This window comes from Salmo trutta, chromosome 19, assembly GCF_901001165.1.
Source record: "Salmo trutta chromosome 19, fSalTru1.1, whole genome shotgun sequence".
NCBI lineage: Eukaryota > Metazoa > Chordata > Actinopteri > Salmoniformes > Salmonidae > Salmo > Salmo trutta.
The window spans coordinates 5,865,053-5,886,072 of record NC_042975.1 but is presented as its reverse complement, the minus strand read 5'-3'; the positions used below and the strand labels follow the sequence as shown (position 1 = coordinate 5,886,072).

The following is a 21,020-nucleotide window of genomic DNA, read 5'->3' as shown; positions in this document are numbered from 1 at the left end:
TCACCCAACCTCAACCTAATTGAGATGGTTTGGAAAGAGTTGGACCACAGAGTGAAGGAAAAGCAGCCAACAAGTGCTCAGCATATGAGGGAACTTCTTCAAGACTTTTGGAAAACCATTCCAGGTGAAGCTGGTTGAGAGAATGCCAAGAATGTGCAAAGCTATCATCAAGGCAAAGGGTGTGGCTACTTTGAAGAATATAAAATATAAAATACATTTTGATTTGTTTAACACTTTTGGGGCTACTACATGATTCCATGTGTGTTATTTCATAGTTTTGATGTCTTTACTATTATTCTACAATGTAGAAAATAGTAAAAATAAAGAAAAACCCTTGAATGAGTAGATGTGTCCAAACTTTTGACTGGTAGTGTACATATCCTCCAATATATTTTAGTTCTTACTGTAGATGTATACATGGAGGCTGAGTGGACATGTGCAAGGAGACTGTATTGCGTCCGAGGTAAACATTGAATTGAATAAACCTATTGATCTCCAGAGTATTTTCTAAATAGTTGGAAGCACTTAAAACAACCTTTAAATGTCATGTGGCTGATCGACGGTAGTAACGCTCTGAACCAGTTATGAGATGAGTCCAGCTATTCTATTGACTTCAGTTGTGCCTTATGAAGTCAGTTTTCAAATAGGTTAGTTATGTGCTCTTCATTCGCTACCTCCTGTGGATCGCTTGAAGTTTATTATTATCTTAGATCATCAAATAACCTAATACATTAAGCTCGTGTTATTTGATGCCTTCTGTTCCTCCTCCGTCGATCTAAACCCAATTCACTAGGTTTTGCTTTACAAGAACACGCTGGAATCGTAAGCAGTCAAAATCATGGATAATCTATAGATTACAGACCCATATTTACCGATACCTCGTTTTCTAATGTGTTTTGGAGACAGCGTCTCTAACATATTTACCGATACCTCGTTTTCTAATGTGTTTTGGAGACAGCTTCTCTCGCTAATACTTCAGGTTGTGTCTGTTATATATCTGTGTAGAGAACAGTCCTCTATAACCTGGTTAAACTAGACTGAACAGTCCCCTATAGCCTGGTTAAACTAGACTGAACAGTCCCCTATAACCTGGTTAAACTAGACTGAACAGTCCCCTATAGCCTGGTTAAACTAGACTGAACAGTCCCCTATAGCCCGGTTAAACTAGACTGAACAGTCCCCTATAGCCTGGTTAAACTAGACTGAACAGTCCCCTATAGCCTGGTTAAACTAGACTGAACAGTCCTCTATAGCCTGGTTAAACTAGACTGAACAGTCCCCTATAGCCCGGTTAAACTAGACTGAACAGTCCTCTATAACCTGGTTAAACTAGACTGAACAGTCCCCTATAGCCTGGTTAAACTAGACTGAACAGTCCTCTATAACCTGGTTAAACTAGACTGAACAGTCCTCTATAGCCTGGTTAAACTAGACTGAACAGTCCTCTATAACCTGGTTAAACTAGACTGAACAGTCCTCTATAACCTGGTTAAACTAGACTGAACAGTCCCCTATAGCCTGGTTAAACTAGACTGAACAGTCCCCTATAACCTGGTTAAACTAGACTGAACAGTCCTCTATAGCCTGGTTAAACTAGACTGAACAGTCCTCTATAGCCTGGTTAAACTAGACTGAACAGTCCCCTATAACCTGGTTAAACTAGACTGAACAGTCCTCTATAGCCTGGTTAAACTAGACTGAACAGTCCCCTATAGCCTGGTTAAACTAGACTGAACAGTCCTCTATAGCCTGGTTAAACTAGACTGAACAGTCCTCTATAGCCTGGTTAAACTAGACTGAACAGTCCTCTATAACCTGGTTAAACTAGACTGAACAGTCCCCTATAGCCCGGTTAAACTAGACTGAACAGTCCTCTATAACCTGGTTAAACTAGACTGAACAGTCCCCTATAACCTGGTTAAACTAGACTGAACAGTCCTCTATAGCCTGGTTAAACTAGACTGAACACTGTGCCCACATATGTTTAGCTTTAAAACAAACATTGTTAAATCTTTCTGAATTCCAGGCTACAGCCCCCTAGTCTGATCTGGAAATGACTAAATCACAACCAACCAGCACTTTTGCTTTATATTTTACAGGGGAAAACTCAACGAAAAATAATCAAAGCAATATATCTATGTCGATGACCAGTACAATGAAATATAACACTTCAAAATCTATGAAACATCCCTGAAACATTTTGGTTGGGCGATTTTATTATCCTTTTTTTTTGTTGTTGTGTCCTTTTCTGTTTGTGATTATTGTTTTTGTTTTTTTTCGAATGCATAATGAGCTGAAATGGCCTTTTTTTCTATCAGAACACGATCCCCATGGAAACGGAAGGGATCTGTCAGTATATTTTGGATACTTTGTGTACAAAAAAAAGAGAAAGACAAAAACATAAATGAAATAAAGTGTTGTATTTTATATATAATAGAACATTTCAATATGGTGATATGTCACTAATATATTTATTTACTAATATATTTATCCATTTTTTTTTTTTTTTTTTTCCCAGGTTTTGAAAAATACTACATGCTTTCTGTATAGAAACAATATCTATATGAAACTATGTGCCATCACAGATGTATCAACCTGGCTTCATTCCAATTATATGCAAATAAATTATTTTCAAATAAAAACTTCTGGTGCTGAATATGGTCTAAATTCTATGTAAAATTAACCTGTTTTTTTTTGTTGTTGTTGTTGTTGTTCTTGTATTTATCTGACAAATCCCATTGTAAAACTAGGTCATTCAATTCATGTCCATTTTTCAGTCATGTATCAGAGTTATCATCGGGTTGTCACTGGCCAGATATATACTGCCGCTTACCTCACAAAGGTAAAAGGTGGAAAGCTGAGGCATGTTGTCGCAGTGATCGTAGAATAGAGAAATTTCACAGATTGCTTTTGTAATTGCTTTCAACAACTTGTCCCATACATTTATCAAAATAGGTGCTAAATCTCTGTCCTAAATCTCTTTAAGCAAAGCCATACAACATTGAACATTCAGTACAACATATTAAACTTGGCTTCGTTGGTGTAGCCGTACAATGGTGGTGGGATATTAGTTGTAAGCGGTGAGGTTGCCCCTGGCGTCCTGGTCCTTCTCAATGGCCTCGAACAGAGACTTGAAGTTTCCTGCCCCGAAGCCCTGTGGTGGGAGACACACACACACACACACACACACACACACACACACACACACACACAGGGGTCCAACTCAGTCAATCAATGAAATTTATTTATTAAAGCTCTGTTACATCATCAGTTAATTCATAGATCGTATTCTGCCTCATTCCGTGTTATTTCTAACGGCTGAAAGTATGACTTCACTGACAGCTTTTGGTTATTGTCAAGGATAAGGTCTATAATGTCTTTGGTGTTGACCACCTGAGACCGTGGCTAAAGACTTAAACACTGCCCCAGAGATGTATGTTCAAACTCCAGCTCGCCTCAGAACATTTCCTTTATGAGCTCCGAGTAAAATCATGTAAATATTTGAAAGTTAATAAAAAGATCGAGACGTTAAAGACCAAGAAACATGTTGACGGTTTCTCCCACAGTTCCTTTTGGTGTGGTGTACCTAAATGTTTTGAGTTTCAGACATAACCTGAAACTCAAGGTTATGCCTGAGGTTATGCCTGAGGTTATGCCTGAAACTCTGCACATCACTAGACTGTGAAACGCCGGCGTGGGACTGATGGGACCTGTTCTAACAGGTAGTGAATGGGGACTTGGGTTACAAACCCAAACGAAGTGCCACAGGGTGAAAAAAAAAACAATCCACAACTCTACCTCAATTCCAGCTCTCTCTGCTACAGTCGGTCTTTAATCTGCACCTGTGATAGATTTCCTTATCGTTTATGACTCTGTGTTTGCCCTGGGTGGCAGCCGGTAAACAGGTGTTAACATGCGCCAGCGTACACACGTGTTCCCGGTTTTATGGACTTACAAGGGCATGTGGTGACTTTGTGTATGTGTGTGAGAGAGAGATAAATGGGGGCTATTGGACTATACTCACCCTATAAAGGGCTGAGAGAGAGATAAATGGGGGCTATTGGACTATACTCACCCTATAAAGGGCTGAGAGAGAGATAAATGGGGGCTATTGGACTATAATCCCCCTATAAAGGCCTGTATGTGAAAGAGAGAGAAATGGGGGCTATTGGACTATAATCCCTCTATAAAGGGATAGCAATAGATACGTATACAAGTGAATCCAGGCCACTTTTATAGGTATTTTAATTTCACCCAAAAAATATATTTTGGCTGTAAGAATCTGGCATTTGTGGTTTTTAAATGAAAGGTATTTGGGAAGCCCTCATAATCAGAGGGAAAGCTAATTGACTTCTGGTCTCCTAGTATTTGGTATACTTACAAAGTGGTTGTGACGCTGAATGACTTCCAAAAAAAGGGTCGGTCGGTCCTGCACGGGTTTGGTGAAGATTTGGAGCAGGTAGCCCTTGTCATCGAAGTCAACTAAGATTTTCAGTTCCTTGACTCAGCCAAGACAGACAGAGAGAATGAATAAGGACATCTGGACACTGAGCAAAAAGTATCAGCTCTGATTTAAATTACACTCAGGCTCTCTCTCAGGTTGTCTGTCCTCGATTCCTTGCACCCTGCTTCTTAAAACGGTCAGTGGGGAGGAACCTGTGACTTTTTCCTTCAATACGTTTTGAGAAAGAAACGAGAGGATGTGAGGAATCGAAGAAAGATGAATTGAGAAAGAGCCCCAGTATGTGATTAAAGACATGACGCTCTATATACCTGTAGCCTCTTGAGGTCCTCCTTCACCTTGATCTTAGATGTCTTGAGGTTCTCCCTCAGGCTCTCATAGTAAACATCAGGGGCCGCCAGGAAGTCCATCCCCCGGGCTCGGAGGTTCACGATCTGTTTTAAGACAGGGTAGCTGATCTTAAGCCTGTCACTACTTGCTTAATTCAAGAGAAGAAGACGGGATGGATGAAGCTGATGGTTGTGCAGTATTTCCAATGCCTTGCCTTTGCCCTGAGACATAGCTGTATGCCATGGAGTAGGGGGAGAATACAGCTATGTCTCAGGGCAAGTCTTGCCTGTGCTTGCTTACTTAGAATGTCTCTGTTAAAACCTCTTAGGGATCTGGCCCTTTTTTTCAATTTTCTCCTAAAATGACATACCCAAATCTAACCGCCTGTAGCTCAGGCCCTGAAGCAAGGATATGCATATTCTTGGTACCATTTGAAAGGAAACAATTTGAGGTTTGTGGAAATTTGAAAGGAATGACACATTAGATCTGGTAAAAATATAATAGAAAGAAAAAAACGACAGTTTTTTTGTATTTTGTTTGTACCATCATCTTTGAAATGCAAGAGAAAGGCCATAATGTATTATTCCAGCCCAGGTGCAATTTAGATTTTGGCCACTAGAAGTGTATATGCACAGTTTCAGACTAATCCAATGAACCATTGCATTTCTGTTAAAATGTTTGTATCAAGACTGCCCAAATGTGCCTAATTTGTTTATTAATAACTTTTCAAGTTCAAAACTGTGCACTCTCCTCAAACAATAGCATGGTATGTTTTCACTGTAATAGCCACTGTAATTTGGACAGTGCAGTTAGACTAACAAGAAGTTAAGCTTTCTGCCAATATCAGATATGTCTATGTCCTGGGAAATGTTCTTGTTACTTACAACCTCATGCTAATCGCATTAGCCTACGTTAGCTCAATCGTCCCACAGGGGAACCACCAATCCTGAAGAAGTTTTAAAGCTATGAATCTGCATGGATTGTAAATATTTAACTGATATACAGTACCTTCAGAAAGTATTCACACCCCTTGACTTTTTCAGCATCGTGTTGTGTTACAGCCTGAACTTAAAATGGATTACATTGAGATTGTTGGGTAACGCCTACACACAATAACCCATAATGTCAATGTGGAATTATGTTTTTCAAAATGTTTACAAATTCATAAAAAATGTAAAGTTTAAATGTCTTGAGTCAATAAGTATTCAAACCCTTTAAGGCAAACCTAAATAAGTTCAGGAGTAAAAATTTGCTTAACAAGTCACAATAAATTCCATGGACTCACTCTGTGTGCAACAATAGTGTTTGACATGATTTTTGATTGACTACTTCATCTCTGTACACCACATATACAATATACAGTGCCTTGCGAAAGTATTCGGCCCCCTTGAACTTTTAGACCTTTTGCCACATTTCAGGTTTCAAACATAAAGATATAAAACTGTAATTTTTTGTGAAGAATCAACAACAAGTGGGACACAATCATGAAGTGGAACGAAATTTATTGGATATTTCAAACTTTTTTAACAAATAAAAAACAGAAAAATTGGGCGTGCAAAATTATTCAGCCCCCTTAAGTTAATACTTTGTAGCGCCACCTTTTGCTGCGATTACAGCTGTAAGTCGCTTGGGGTATGTCTCTATCAGTTTTGCACATCGAGAGACTGAAACTTTTGCCCATTCCTCCTTGCAAAACAGCTCGAGCTCAGTGAGGTTGGATGGAGAGCGTTTGTGAACAGCAGTTTTCAGTTCTTTCCACAGATTCTCGATTGGATTCAGGTCTGGACTTTGACTTGGCCATTCTAACACCTGGATATGTTTATTTGTGAACCATTCCATTGTAGATTTTGCTTTATGTTTTGGATCATTGTCTTGTTGGAAGACAAATCTCCGTCCCAGTCTCAGGTCTTTTGCAGACTCCATCAGGTTTTCTTCCAGAATGGTCCTGTATTTGGCTCCATCCATCTTCCCATCAATTTTAACCATCTTCCCTGCCCCTGCTGAAGAAAAGCAGGCCCAAACCATGATGCTGCCACCACCATGTTTGACAGTGGGGATGATGTGTTCAGGGTGATGAGCTGTGTTGCTTTTACGCCAAACATAACGTTTTGCATTGTTGCAAAAAAGTTCGATTTTGGTTTCATCTGACCAGAGCACCTTCTTCCACATGTTTGGTGAGTCTCCCAGGTGGCTAGTGGCAAACTTTAAACGACACTTTTTATGGATATCTTTAAGAAATGGCTTTCTTCTTGCCACTCTTCCATAAAGGCCAGATTTGTGCAGTATACGACTGATTGTTGTCCTATGGACAGAGTCTCCCACCTCAGCTGTAGATCTCTGCAGTTCATCCAGAGTGATCATGGGCCTCTTGGCTGCATCTCTGATCAGTCTTCTCCTTGTATGAGCTGAAAGTTTAGAGGGACGGCCAGGTCTTCGTAGATTTGCAGTGGTCTGATACTCCTTCCATTTCAATATTTTCGCTTGCACAGTGCTCCTTGGGATGTTTAAAGCTTGGGAAATCTTTTTGTATCCAAATCCGGCTTTAAACTTCTCCACAACAGTATCTCGGACCTGCCTGGTGTGTTCCTTGTTCTTCATGATGCTCTCTGCGCTTTAAACGGACCTCTGAGACTATCACAGAGCAGGTGCATTTATACGGAGACTTGATTACACACAGGTGGATTCTATTTATCATCATTAGTCATTTAGGTCAACATTGGATCATTCAGAGATCCTCACTGAACTTCTGGAGAGAGTTTGCTGCACTGAAAGTAAAGGGGCTGAATAATTTTGCACGGCCAATTTTTCAGTTTTTTATTTGTTAAAAAAGTTTGAAATATCCAAAAAATGTCGTTCCACTTCATAATTGTGTCCCACTTGTTGTTGATTCTTCACAAAAAAATTACAGTTTTATATCTTTATGTTTGAAGCCTGAAATGTGGCAAAAGGTCGAAAAGTTCAAGGGGGCCGAATACTTTCGCAAGGCACTGTATGTATTTCGAGCAGTGAATTTCAAATACAGATTCAACCACATAGACCAGGGAGGATTTCTAATGCCTCGCAAAGAAGGGCACATATCGGTAAATAAATAAGTACATATTGAATATCCCTTTGAGCATGGTGAAGTTATTAGTTACACTTTGGATGGTGTATCAATACACCCAGTCACTACAAAGACACAGGTGTCCTTCCTAACTCAGTTGCCGGAGAGGAAGGAAACCGCTCAAGAATGTCACCATGATGCCAATAGTGACTTAAAAACAGTTACAGAGTTTAATGGCTGTGATAGGAGAAAACTGAGGATGGATCAACAACATTGTAGTTACTCCACAATACTAACCTAATTGACAGAGTGAAAAGAAGGAAGCCTATACAGAATAAAAAATATTCCTGTTTGCAACAAGGCATTAAAGTAATACTGCAAAAAATGTGTGCAAAGCAATTAACGTTTTTTTCCCTGAATACAAAGTGTTATGTTTGTAGCAAATCCAATACAACACATTATTAAGCACCATTCTCCATATTTTCAATTATAAGTAGTGGCTGCATCATGTTATGGGTATTATTGTAAATGTTAAGGACTGGGGAGTTTCTCAGGATAAAAAAGAAACTGAATGGAGCTAAGCACAGTCAAATCCCAGAGGAAAACCTGGTTCAGTCTGCTTTCCATCAGACACTGGGAGATTAATGCACCATTCAGCAGGACAATAGCCTAAAACACAAGGCCAAATATAAACTGGAGTTACTTACTAAGAAGATAGTCAATGTTCCCGAGTTACAGTTTTGACTTAAATCTACTTGAAAATCTGAAAATGGGTCTCTAGCGAGGATCAACAATCAACTTGACAGAGCTTGAAGAATTTTGAAAATAATGGGCAAATGTTGCACAATCCAGGTGTGGAAAGCTCTTAGAGACTTACTCAGAAAGACTCATTGCCAAAGGTGCTTCTACAAAGTATTGACACAGTGGTGTGAATACTTATGTCAATTAGATATTTCTGTATTTCATTTTCAAAAAAATTTGCAAACATTTCTAAAACAATGTTTCACTTTGTCATTATGATATATTGTGTGTAGATGGGTGAGGTGAAAAATCGATTTAATCCATTTTGAATTCAGGCTGTAACAACAAAATGTGGAATAAGTCAAGGGGTATGAATACTTTCTGAAGGCTCTGTAATGTTGTATTTCTTTCTTCGTCAGAAAATATATGATTGACTTACAGTTTGAATGATGTCGGATGTGTTCAGGGCGATGTGCTGGACACCAGGCCCTCCATTGTAGTCACAATACTCCTGTTGAAATAAGGCCACAATCAAGTTAAAATACTGACACACACAGGCGGCTAGATAGAGTACCTCATGATAAGCTGTAGACCACACTATTTACCAAGAGAGTTTTCATCTATATTTTTCCTAGCTGTCTATTTACTATCACAAACCGATGATGGCACTAAGACCTCAATCAAAGAGCTGTATAGGGCCATAAGTAAACAAGAAAGTGCTCATCTAGAGGCGGCGCTCCTAGTGGCCGGTAACTTGAAACTTATTTCTACCAGCATGTCATCTGTGCAACTAGAGGCGAAAAAACTCTAGACCACCTTTACTCCACACACAGAGACACGTACAAATCTCTCCCTCGCTCTCCATTTGGAAAATCCGACCATAACTCTATCCTCCTGATTCCTGCTTACATGTAAAAACTCAATTAAGAAGTTCCAGTGACACGCTCAATACAGAAGTGGTCCGATGAAGCGGATGCTAAGCTACAGGACTGTTTCGCTAGCACAGACTGGAATATGTTCCAGGATTCATCTGATGGCATTGAGGAGTTTACCACATCAGTCACCGGCTTTGTTAATAAGTGCATCGACGACGTCGTCGCCACAGTGACAATACGTACATATCCCAACCAGAAGCTATAGATTACAGGCAACATCCGCACTGAGCTAAAGGCTAGAGTTGCTGCTTTGAAGGAGTGGAACATTAATCCGGTATTTTATAAGAAATCCCGCAAAACACTCCGACAAACCGTCAATACAGGACCAAGATCAGATCCTACCACACCGGCTTTGACGCTCATCGGATGTGGCAGGGCTTGCAAACTATCACGGATTACAAAGGGAAACCCAGTTGCAAACTGTTCAGTGACGCGAGCGTACCAGATGAGCGAAATACCTTCTATGCTCGCTTCGATACTAGCAACACTGAACCATGCATGAGAGCATCAGCTGTTCCAGATGACTGTATGATCATGCTCTCCGTAGCCAATGTCAGTAAGACATTTAAGCAGGTTAACATTCACAATGCCCAGATGGATTACCAGGACACGTACTCAGAGCATGCGCTGACCAGATGGCAAGTGTCTTCACTGACATTTTCAACCTCTCCCTGACCCAGTCTGTACATGTTTCAAGCAGACCACCATAATCCTTGTGCCCAAGAACGCCAAGGTAACCTGTGAAAATGACTATCACCTTGTCGAATCTGTAGCCATGAAATGCTTAAAAAAGATGGTCATGGCTCACATCAACACCATCATCCCAGACACCCTAGACCCACTCAAATTCCCATACCGCCCCAACAGATCCACAGATATATATTATATTGCACTTCAGAATGCCCTCTCCCACCTGGACAAAAGGAACACCTATGTGAGAATGCTATTCATTAACTACAGATCAGCATTCAACACCATAGTGCCGTCCAAGCTCATCACTAAACTAAGGACCCTGGGAAACACGTCCCTCTGCAACTGGATCCTAGACTTACTGATAGGCTGCCCCCAGGTGGTGAGGGTAGGCAACAACAAATCCGCCACGCTGACCCTCAACACGGGGGCCCATCGGATGCGTGCTCAGCCCCCTCCTGTACTCCCCGTTCACCCGCGACAGCGTGGCCGCGCACGACTCCAACACCATCATTAAATTTGCCGACGACACAGCGGTGGTAGGCCTGATCACCGACGGCGACGAGACAGCCTATAGGGAGGAGGTCAGAGACCTGGCAGTGTGGTGCCAGGACAACAACCTCTCCCTCTGCTGTCTTGATCAGTCGGTTGTCCTCCAGTGTTGATATCCGACCCTCCGCCTCTATCTAGCCTCTGTAATATGACCGATACACCTTCTTGCATGTCCATCTGAGATTGCTTGACCTGAGAGACATCCGGTTCAAGAGATTCAAGAATGGTGCTGACTCTACCCATTTCTTGCATGACCTACTGTAGGGTTGATTGCAAGGCCGACAACAAGCTGGGTTCTACGTTCTGCCCTTTCAACGTCCTGCTTGCTGAAGTGCTAGCAACAGAGCTAGCCCTGTTAGTCGCTGTGCTAGCGATTGTGCTACATGTACGCGTTGAAGCTGAATTCAACGCAGATATTATATTGAAACACTTTGATAAAACAAATAGAAGTAAATTACCCCTCAAAAACAATTCTACTAAATGAACTATTCTGTCGAACTTTGAGCAAGTAGGAAGGAAGTGTTTTATCGGGAGGTTCCTTTCAGACAATCACCCTGCTTCGCAGCATCACATGTCTCCTATTTTTAGAGAATTTCTCTTTTTTTCTTTGTGTATTGTTGGGAAGGGCCATACGTAGGCATTTCACTGTTAGTTTAACACCTGTTGTTTACTAAGCATGTGACAAATAAAATTGGATTTGATTTGATTTTAGTTGCTCCTTAATGGAGGGACGGGCTCGTAGTAATGGCTGGAACGGAATCAATGGAATGGTATGAAACACTTAAAACACATTTCATGCCGTTCCACTTACTCCATTCCAGCCATTATTATGAGCCGTCCTCCCCTGACACACACAAGTACACACACAGAGAGGTTAGAAGGTCAGGGGTCAGACCTGGATTTGCGACTTCTTCTTGCCAGGAGCAGGTTCGTTGATTGGCATCTTGATGGTCTCCTCATAGTTGGTCACTACGATGGACCTCAGGGAGCTGTACTGTGTGTGGATCTGTTTGTCATCTATCGACCAGAACCGGTGAAACAGCAAGCAGTTCTGATACCTGGAGACAGTGGTTCCATTAACTATCAGTGCATCTCTCAAACTATGGGTCACAATAGTCTTAACACACAGGATAGGGTTAGGGTCATTGTGTTGGTGACAGTCTCATCTTTCCACACAGGGGTCATATTAGTTTTTGGAGGCCCAAACCGTTCCGACGCTACAGACGTTTTCGTGAAAAGACAGATGTCTCATGGTCTGACAAACACCGCTGTTAGCTCGGCCACCTTCCACAGCAGATGCGGAGGGCCGACATAGGAGGATACGGAGGGCCGACATAGGAGGATACAGAGGGCCGACATCGGAGGATACATAGGGCCGACATAGGAGGATACGGAGGGCCGACATAGAAGGAAACGGAGGGCCGACATAGGAGGATACGGAGGGCCGACATAGGAGGATACGGAGGGCCGACATAGGAGGATACGGAGGGCCGACATAGGAGGATACGGAGGGCCGACATAGGAGGATACGTAGGGCCGACATAGGAGGATACGGAGGACCGACAGGAGGATACGGAGGGCCGACATCGGAGGATACGGAGGACCGACAGGAGGATACGGAGGGCCGACATAGGAGGATACGGAGGACCGACAGGAGGATGCAGTGAATTGAGACGTAGCCAATGTAAAAAAAAATAATAATAAAGTTATCTCTAGCTTAAACTGCCGAATTATGATGGGGATTTTTTAAAATATTTTAAAAATATGTTACTTAGATTGACGCAGGGGTGCGTCAATAGAATCTTAAGGATTAAATGGCTTCCTCTTCCACATCTTGACTGCTTTTTCTCATATAAGAGTAACTCGAACCCTAGATCTGAAAACAACAGAGCTCCATGTGCTGGATTTCTGTGAACCTGCAGCGTTTTTATGGTAATGGTACCTTTATTTAACTAGGCAAGTCAGTTAAAAACAAATTCTTATTTACAATGACGGCCTATCGGGGAACAGTGGGTTAACTGCCTTGTTCAGGGGCAGAACAACAGATTTTTACCTTGTCAACTCAGGGATTTGATCTAGTAACCTCTCGGTTACTAGTCCAACACTCTAACCACTAGGTTACCTGCCGCCCCGTTTTTATGTGAAGACAACGGCCCTAGATGTTATTCTTCCCCTTGGTCCCCTGGTCTCTATGCTCTGCTAGCTGTGAGGCCTACAGGGACACTCACCAGTCTGACACGGGCACCATCGCATCGTCTGGCTGGTTTCCCACAATGTGATCGATGAAGTTTAGAAGTCCTGGCGGCCTGGAGAGAGATAGTGAGGGGTGAGTATGTCTGTCGGTGTCTGTTGCATACGAGACCTGACTGAGCTGTCAATGCATACAAAACACCAGTGACTTGAAGCTGTAAAACTGATACCTTTTGTGTTGAATTATAATGAGAGAAAATGTAAACACTGCTTTTTTAGAAATCATAATGTGTGAGTGAAACTCACAGTTTGGGTAGCAGGCTGTCCTTTACCACAGATGCATTGTATCCGGGCAGAAACAGGCCTTTGTAGGGACCCAGGTACTCAATGAGAGTGTGTGTTGTATCGCCATACTAGAGGAAGATGGGTAAGGAAGCTGTTCATTAACAATTACAGCTCAACTGCATCAGGTCAAATGTGTTTACAATTAGTGACAGAGAGAGAGACTAGGTTGATGAGAGGGAGAGAGAGAGAGAGAGAGAGAGAGACTAGTTTGATGAGAGAGAGGGAGAGGGAGAGAGAGAGACTAGGTTGATGAGAGAGGGAGAGGGAGAGAGAGAGAGAGACTAGGTTGATGAGAGAGAGAGAGAGAGAGAGAGAGAGAGAGAGGGAGAGAGGGAGAGAGAGAGACTAGGTTGATGAGAGAGAGAGAGGGAGAGAGACTAGGTTGATGAGAGAGAGAGGAAGAGGGAGAGAGAGAGAGGACTCACCGTCTGAACGACAGCATACTTGACTTTGCCGTGGCTATCTTGCTCAGTCCAAGGCTCCTTGACCACCACCGCCCCTCGCTCTTTAGCTTTCTGCAAACAGTTACAGGACAAATAGCTGGTACACATTACCAAGAAAGCACCTAAGCTGTTATCACTCCACCACACAGCTCCAGACACTTCGACCAGACACCCTGCAGCTGCTTTCCCAGTTATAGGTAGAAATACCTCTTTGGTATATTATGAATGATCCTCTCTGTTGCTTTGACTACATTTTATTTATTTGAGAGAAATCATGGTAGAAGAAAGAAGGGGAAGGTTGCTATCTCTCTGCACAATCAGCAGCTTCACCTTGGGGCATTGGACCGAGAGCAGAGTTTATCCTCTGTTTAGCCTAGAACAGGGACAGAAAGGGAACCAGGTTGATCTGTGACATTCAGTCCTGCCTAGCGGTTAAGAGAGTTGGGCCAGTAACAATTTCAGAGGGGTGGGGTTAAACGTTGAAGACACATTTCAGTCGAATGTATTCAGTTGGACATCTGACTAGGTATCCCCTTTCCCTCTACCCACCACCCTCTACCCTCTACCCACAACCCACAACCCTCTACCCACAACCCACAACCCTCTACCCACAACCCTCTACCCACAACCCACAACCCTCTACCCACAACCCACAACCCTCTACCCACAACCCTCTACCCACAACCCTCTACCCACTACCCACAACCCTCTACCCACAACCCTCTACCCTCTACCCTCTATCCACAACCCACAACCCTCTACCCACAACCCTCTACCGTCTACCCACAACCCTCTACCCACAACCCTCTACCCACAACCCTCTACCCACTACCCACAACCCTCTACCCACAACCCTCTACCCTCTACCCTCTATCCACAACCCACAACCCTCTACCCACAACCCACTACCCACAACCCACAACCCTCTACCCACAACCCTCTACCCACAACCCTCTACCGTCTACCCACAACCCTCTACCCACAACCCTCTACCCACAACCCTCTACCCACTACCCACAACCCTCTACCCACTACCCACAACCCTCTACCCAAAACCCTCTACCCACTACCCACAACCCTCTACCCACAACCCTCTACCCACTACCCACAACCCTCTACCCACAACCCTCTACCCTCCACCCACAACCCTCTACTCACCACCCTCTACCCACCACCCTCTACCCACCACCCTCCACCCTCTACCCACCACCCTCCACCCTCTACCCTCTACCCACCACCCTCTACCCTCCACCCACCACCCTCTACCCTCTACCCTCCACCCTCTACCCTCTACCCACCACCCTCTACCCACCACCCACCACCCTCTACCCTCTACCCACCACCCTCTACCCTCTACCCACCACCCTCTACCCTCTACCCACCACCCACCACCCTCTACCCACCACCCACCACCCTCTACTCTCTACCAACCACCCTCTACCCTCTACCCACCACCCTCTACCCACCACCCTCTACCCTCTACTCACCACCCTCTACCCACCACCCTCTACCCACCACCCTCTACCCACCACCCTCCACCCTCTACTCTCTACCCATCACCCACCACCCTCTACCCACCACCCTCCACCCTCTACTCTCTACCCACCACCCTCCACCCTCTACCCTCTACCCACCACCCTCTACCCACCACCCTCTACCCACCACCCACCACCCTCTACCCACCACCCTCTACCCACCACCCACCACCTACCACCCTCTACCTACCACCCTCTACCCACCACCCTCTAGTCAACCCTCTACCCTCTAGTCTACCCTCTACCCACCACCCTCTAGTCTACCCTCTACCCTCTACCCTCTAGTCTACCCTCTACCCTCTAGTCTCTACCCTCTACCCTCTACCCTCTAGTCTACCCTCTACCCTCTACCCTCTAGTCTACCTCTACCCTCTACCCTCTAGTCTACCCTCTACCCTCTAGTCTACCCTCTACCCTCTACCCTCTAGTCTACCCTCTACCCTCTACCCTCTAGTCTACCCTCTACCCTCTACCCTCTAGTCTACCCTCTACCCTCTAGTCTACCCTCTACCCTCTAGTCTACCCTCTACCCTCTACCCTCTAGTCTACCCTCTACCCTCTACTCTCTAGTCTACCCTCTACCCTCTAGTCTACCCTCTACCCTCTAGTCTACCCTCTAGTCTACCCTCTACCCTCTAGTCTACCCTCTACCCTCTAGTCTACCCTCTGCCCTCTGCCCTCTAGTCTACCCTCTACCCTCTACCCTCTACCCTCTACCCTCTAGTCTACCCTCTACCCTCTACTCTCTAGTCTACCCTCTACCCTCTAGTCTACCCTCTACCCTCTAGTCTACCCTCTACCCTCTACCCTCTAGTCTACCCTCTGCCCTCTAGTCTACCCTCTACCCTCTAGTCTACCCTCTGCCCTCTAGTCTACCCTCTAGTCTACCCTCTACTCTCTAGTCTACCCTCTACCCTCTAGTCTACCCTCTACCCTCTAGTCTACCCTCTACCCTCTAGTCTACCCTCTAGTCTACTCTCTATCCTCTAGTCTACCCCTCTACCCTCTAGTCTACCCTCTACCCTCTAGTCTACCCTCTACCTCTAGTCTACCCTCTACCCTCTACCCCTCTAGTCTACCCTCTACCCTCTAGTCTACCCTCTACCCTCTAGTCTACCCTCTACCCTCTACCCTCTAGTCTACCCTCTACCCTCTAGTCTACCCTCTACCCTCTACCCTCTAGTCTACCCTCTGCCCTCTAGTCTACCCTCTACCCTCTAGTCTACCCTCTACCCTCTACCCTCTAGTCTACCCTCTACCCTCTAGTCTACCCTCTACCCTCTACCCTCTAGTCTACCCTCTGCCCTCTAGTCTACCCTCTACCCTCTAGTCTACCCTCTACCCTCTACCCTCTAGTCTACCCTCTGCCCTCTAGTCTACCCTCTAGTCTACCCTCTACCCTCTAGTCTACCCTCTGCCCTCTAGTCTACCCTCTACCCTCTAGTCTACCCTCTGCCCTCTAGTCTACCCTCTACCCTCTGCCCTCTAGTCTACCCTCTACCCTCTAGTCTACCCTCTGCCCTCTAGTCTACCCTCTACCCTCTACCCTCTAGTCTACCCTCTGCCCTCTAGTCTACCCTCTACCCTCTAGTCTACCCTCTACCCTCTACCCTCTAGTCTACCCTCTGCCCTCTAGTCTACCCTCTACCCTCTAGTCTACCCTCTGCCCTCTAGTCTACCCTCTAGTCTACCCTCTACCCTCTAGTCTACCCTCTACCCTCTAGTCTACCCTCTACCCTCTAGTCTACCCTCTACCCTCTACCCTCTAGTCTACCCTCTACCCTCTAGTCTACCCTCTACCCTCTACCCTCTAGTCTACTCTCTATCCTCTAGTCTACCCTCTACCCTCTAGTCTACCCTCTACCCTCTAGTCTACCCTCTACCCCCCACAGATTACTTTAGTACTTTTTACTCACCTTGATTAAGAATTCAATGTCCTCCACTTGGAAAGAAATGTCTTTGACCCCATCCCCATGCTTCATCAAGTGTTCCCCCATTTCTGAGAGAAAAGAAATACTTTAGAAACATAAACTTATTTGACTGACTGTTCATACCAGGTCTATATCAGAAATGTAGCCTTTTAAAGATGTTGACTTGGAGAAGAAAACCTGCCTTCATTTCCTGGATTCAGAGCAGATTCGAAGACAAATAATATCTGGGCGAGGAATAAAGAACAACGTGGTCAATACTTCATCACATGAAGGTATTAAAAATCAGTCAAAGTTGGAGTTATAAAAGCTCGAGACCAAGCACGGGCCAGTTTCCCAGACACAGCCTTGTCTAGTCTTGGACTAAGAAGACTTTCAATGGATATTTATTTTTAGTCTAGGATTTAGCTGTGGGTCAGAGAAAGCGGTTCTACGTGTCCAGAAGTGGGTCTGAGATGCTGTACGCTACCTTATCCTGTTTGATGACATGGGACACCACCTCTCGGCTGCCGGTCTCCAGACCCTTGTAGGCCACTGGCTCGAAGCCCATCTTGTCACAGTAGAACACAGCCGCCTGCATAGAGAATACATAAGGATTTCATAACACATTAATAACCCATACATAACACATGAATAACCCATACATAACACATTAATAACCCATACATAACCCATACATAACCCATTCATAACCCATACATAACACATACATAACCCACACATAACATATTCATAACCCATACATAACATATTCATAACCCATTAATAACCCATACATAACACATTTATAACCCATACATAACACATACATAACACATTAATAACCCATACATAACACATACATAACCCACACATAACATATTCATAACCCATACATAACATATTCATAACCCATACATAACATATTCATAACCCATTAATAACCCATACATAACACATACATAACCCACACATAACATATTCATAACCCATACATAACATATTCATAACCCATACATAACATATTCATAACCCATACATAACACATACATAACACATGAATAACCCATACATAACACATAAATCATGCATAACCCATTAATAACCTATACATAACACATACATAACACATTAATAACCCATACATAACATATTCATAACCCATTAATAACCCATACACAACACATTCATAACCCATACATAACCCATACATAACACATTCATAACCCATACATAACCCATTCATAACCCATACACAACACATTCATAACCCATACATAACCCATACATAACCCATTCATAACCCATACATAACCCATACATAACACATTCATAATCCATACATAACCCATACACAACACATTCATAACCCATACACAACCCATACATAACCCATTCATAACCCATACATAACCCATACATAACACATTCATAACCCATACATAACCCATACATAACCCATTCATAACCCATACACAACACATTCATAACCCATACATAACCCATACATAACCCATTCATAACCCATTCATAACACATTCATAACCCATACATAACCCATTCATAACCCATACATAACCCATTCATAACCCATACACAACACATTCATAAACAGAACATATGTATTTTATTAAAGTTCTTATGTAGGTACACATCAAATAAAGTTTTACGAACATTTAGAACATTGACTCACACAAGATGTCACCCCTGGTGTTTCACTGTGTGTGTGTGTGTGTGTGTGTGTGTGTGTGTGTGTGTGTGTGTGTGTGTGTGAGTGTGAGTGAGTGAGTGAGTGAGTGAGTGAGTGAGTGAGTGAGTGTGCGTGCGTGCGTGCGTGTGGAACATTGACTTACACAAGATGTCACCCCTGGTGTTTCACTGTGTGTGTGTGTGTGTGCGTGTGACCCATGTGCGGTTGAATGAACTTTTACGTGAACTTTTAAGCCTTTTGAAGTTGCTAACTTTTTTGTTTACCCAGTAAACGCCCACCTGTTTCCTCTGGTTCCACAAAGATTAAGTCAAAACCGGGTCATTAAACCTCCAACCGGAACATAGTTTTCAACAGCGTTGGGGTCAATTCAGGAGAAAAAAAAACTCAAATTCCAATTCAATAATTGGAAAAAAGGCCATATATTTTCAATTACTTCTCAAAAACTGAAAAGGAGAAGCTGGGTTTTTAAATGTATTAATCCATTTTTTTGAATTTTAAATGAAAATCACGCCCTGTATGACTGATCTAAATTATAAATGACCCAACCCTGGTTTTTACTACAGTAGTCCACTTGTCAGTTCAATATATGGCTATAAAAGGTTTGTAAGTTGTGCTTTTTCAGAAAGATAGAAAAGCACGTCTCCCGTTCTGGACTGTCACCTCAGTTCATTTCACAGAGAGAAAGCCCAATGTCAACCAGCATAAGAGCAATGACCTGAGTTAGCCTCCGTTTAGAAAGCAAAGTCCATTCAGGACAACATGCTATCCTGCTGTGCATGTTGTCCAGCTCTCATGAGTGCTACCCGTATCACTCATTGTGAGGTTGAGAATGTGAAATAACCAATAGTAAGTTGTCATGCCATGTCAAAAAAAAACAATCATACAGCATATGATCACATGATATGATAGATAACTTGTTAAGTCTCCATTTATCTTCAGTCTATTTTCGAGGAGGACTTTAAAGACTCACCTGTTTGGCATTGCCCACCCAGAAGGTCACATGGTGGAACTTTACAAATTTTCCCTTCTCGGGCTAAAAGGTAAAAAAGAAAATAAGAATAATTATACTGTATCAAAAAATAGTATGTTCACAAATTCCCCTCTTCGTATGGACGTTTAGTCCGCTTGTCGGTCATTTCTCATTAAAACAGGCGTTGTAACCCAAGGAACCAGAGAACGGGAATATTTCTCCCTATTTCATCATCAACTCAAAGATCCACCACTGAAGTGTTATGTAGAAATGATGATGATGATGAGGATGATGATGATGATGAGGAGGGACTTACCTTCTCCCCTTTATCTGTGTAGGTAGTCTGCAGAGAAATTATCAAAATCAATCATCTTTGATGCATGTAAACATGTTTTTTCCCCCTAATATCAGAAACCTTTGATTGTGTTATTTCTTACGTTTGTGGCCTGTTACATGTGAGGTGTACAACAACATCCCTAACTGCTGTGTGGACCATGTGCACAGTTCAAGTATATCATTCCAACTCAGAGTTAATACAATACAATACAATACAATACAATACACATATGAATGAATAAATCCATGTACAGCCAATTTGTCAGTCGCTCTGGATAAGAGCGTCTGCTAAATGACTTAAATGTAAATGTAAAATGACAAAAGAGCTCTGGAACCAAATGATACTACCGACTGCTGCTGGGTAATATACTACCTGAACAATTCTGTCAACTATTACACCGTTGTATAGTTGTAAAAATGCCCCATCCTTCTCTGAAACCCCATGTACACCCATCACGGGAGGCAGCAGACTTACTCACCATGCTATGGTTCTGTCCGGACAGCGATGACTGATCAAGAGGAGAGAAGAGAGAAGTTTACAGGCTAGAGCGCTGGCTGCCCCCACAGGCCTTAAGTAGTGGCCAGAGGACCCGCGGTGATTGGTCTTTTTGGGGTCAACACCACCCTGGGGTCCGCCTCCAACCCGCTTTTGCCTCCCTCACCTGATGAGCACAAGGATCCAGGGGCCCCCGGTCACCGGCTGTCCCAATCGTCCAGTATTTTGCCAGGTGTTGTCATTATGTCTCCAGTACAATATCGAGATCCTTCTAGAAGCCTCCTCTGCCTTAATAAGGAGGAAAGTGTTCAGTAGGCTGCATTCTCAGCACCAT

The 21,020-nt window shown here is 43.4% G+C and overlaps 1 protein-coding gene across 1 annotated transcript; it reads right to left on the bottom strand.

Annotated features, from left to right (window-relative positions):
• Positions 1 to 2,491: 2,491 nt before the first annotated feature.
• hpda (4-hydroxyphenylpyruvate dioxygenase a) lies at positions 2,492 to 20,758 on the bottom strand. Its single transcript, XM_029699552.1, has 14 exons — positions 20,670 to 20,758; positions 20,171 to 20,197; positions 19,855 to 19,917; positions 17,664 to 17,768; positions 17,379 to 17,421; positions 17,183 to 17,265; positions 13,714 to 13,803; positions 13,250 to 13,356; positions 12,982 to 13,059; positions 11,649 to 11,811; positions 9,016 to 9,087; positions 4,774 to 4,896; positions 4,382 to 4,498; positions 2,492 to 3,154 (listed from the first exon to the last, which is right to left on the bottom strand). The coding sequence occupies exons 1-14, from the start codon at positions 20,670 to 20,672 to the stop codon at positions 3,068 to 3,070; spliced, it is 1,161 nt and encodes a 386-aa protein (XP_029555412.1). The 5' UTR covers positions 20,673 to 20,758; the 3' UTR covers positions 2,492 to 3,067.
• Between the last annotated feature and the right edge of the window lie 262 nt (positions 20,759 to 21,020).

What these genes read in the sequence shown, in the direction of transcription:
- hpda (XM_029699552.1), bottom strand. An exon ending in ACACAGATAAAGGGGAGAAG is followed by an intron (nt 19,918 to 20,170) that starts GTAAGTCCCTCC and finishes TTTACCTTTTAG; the next exon opens with CCCGAGAAGGGAAAATTTGT. An exon ending in ACATTGAATTCTTAATCAAG is followed by an intron (nt 13,804 to 17,182) that starts GTGAGTAAAAAG and finishes AACTGTTTGCAG; the next exon opens with AAAGCTAAAGAGCGAGGGGC.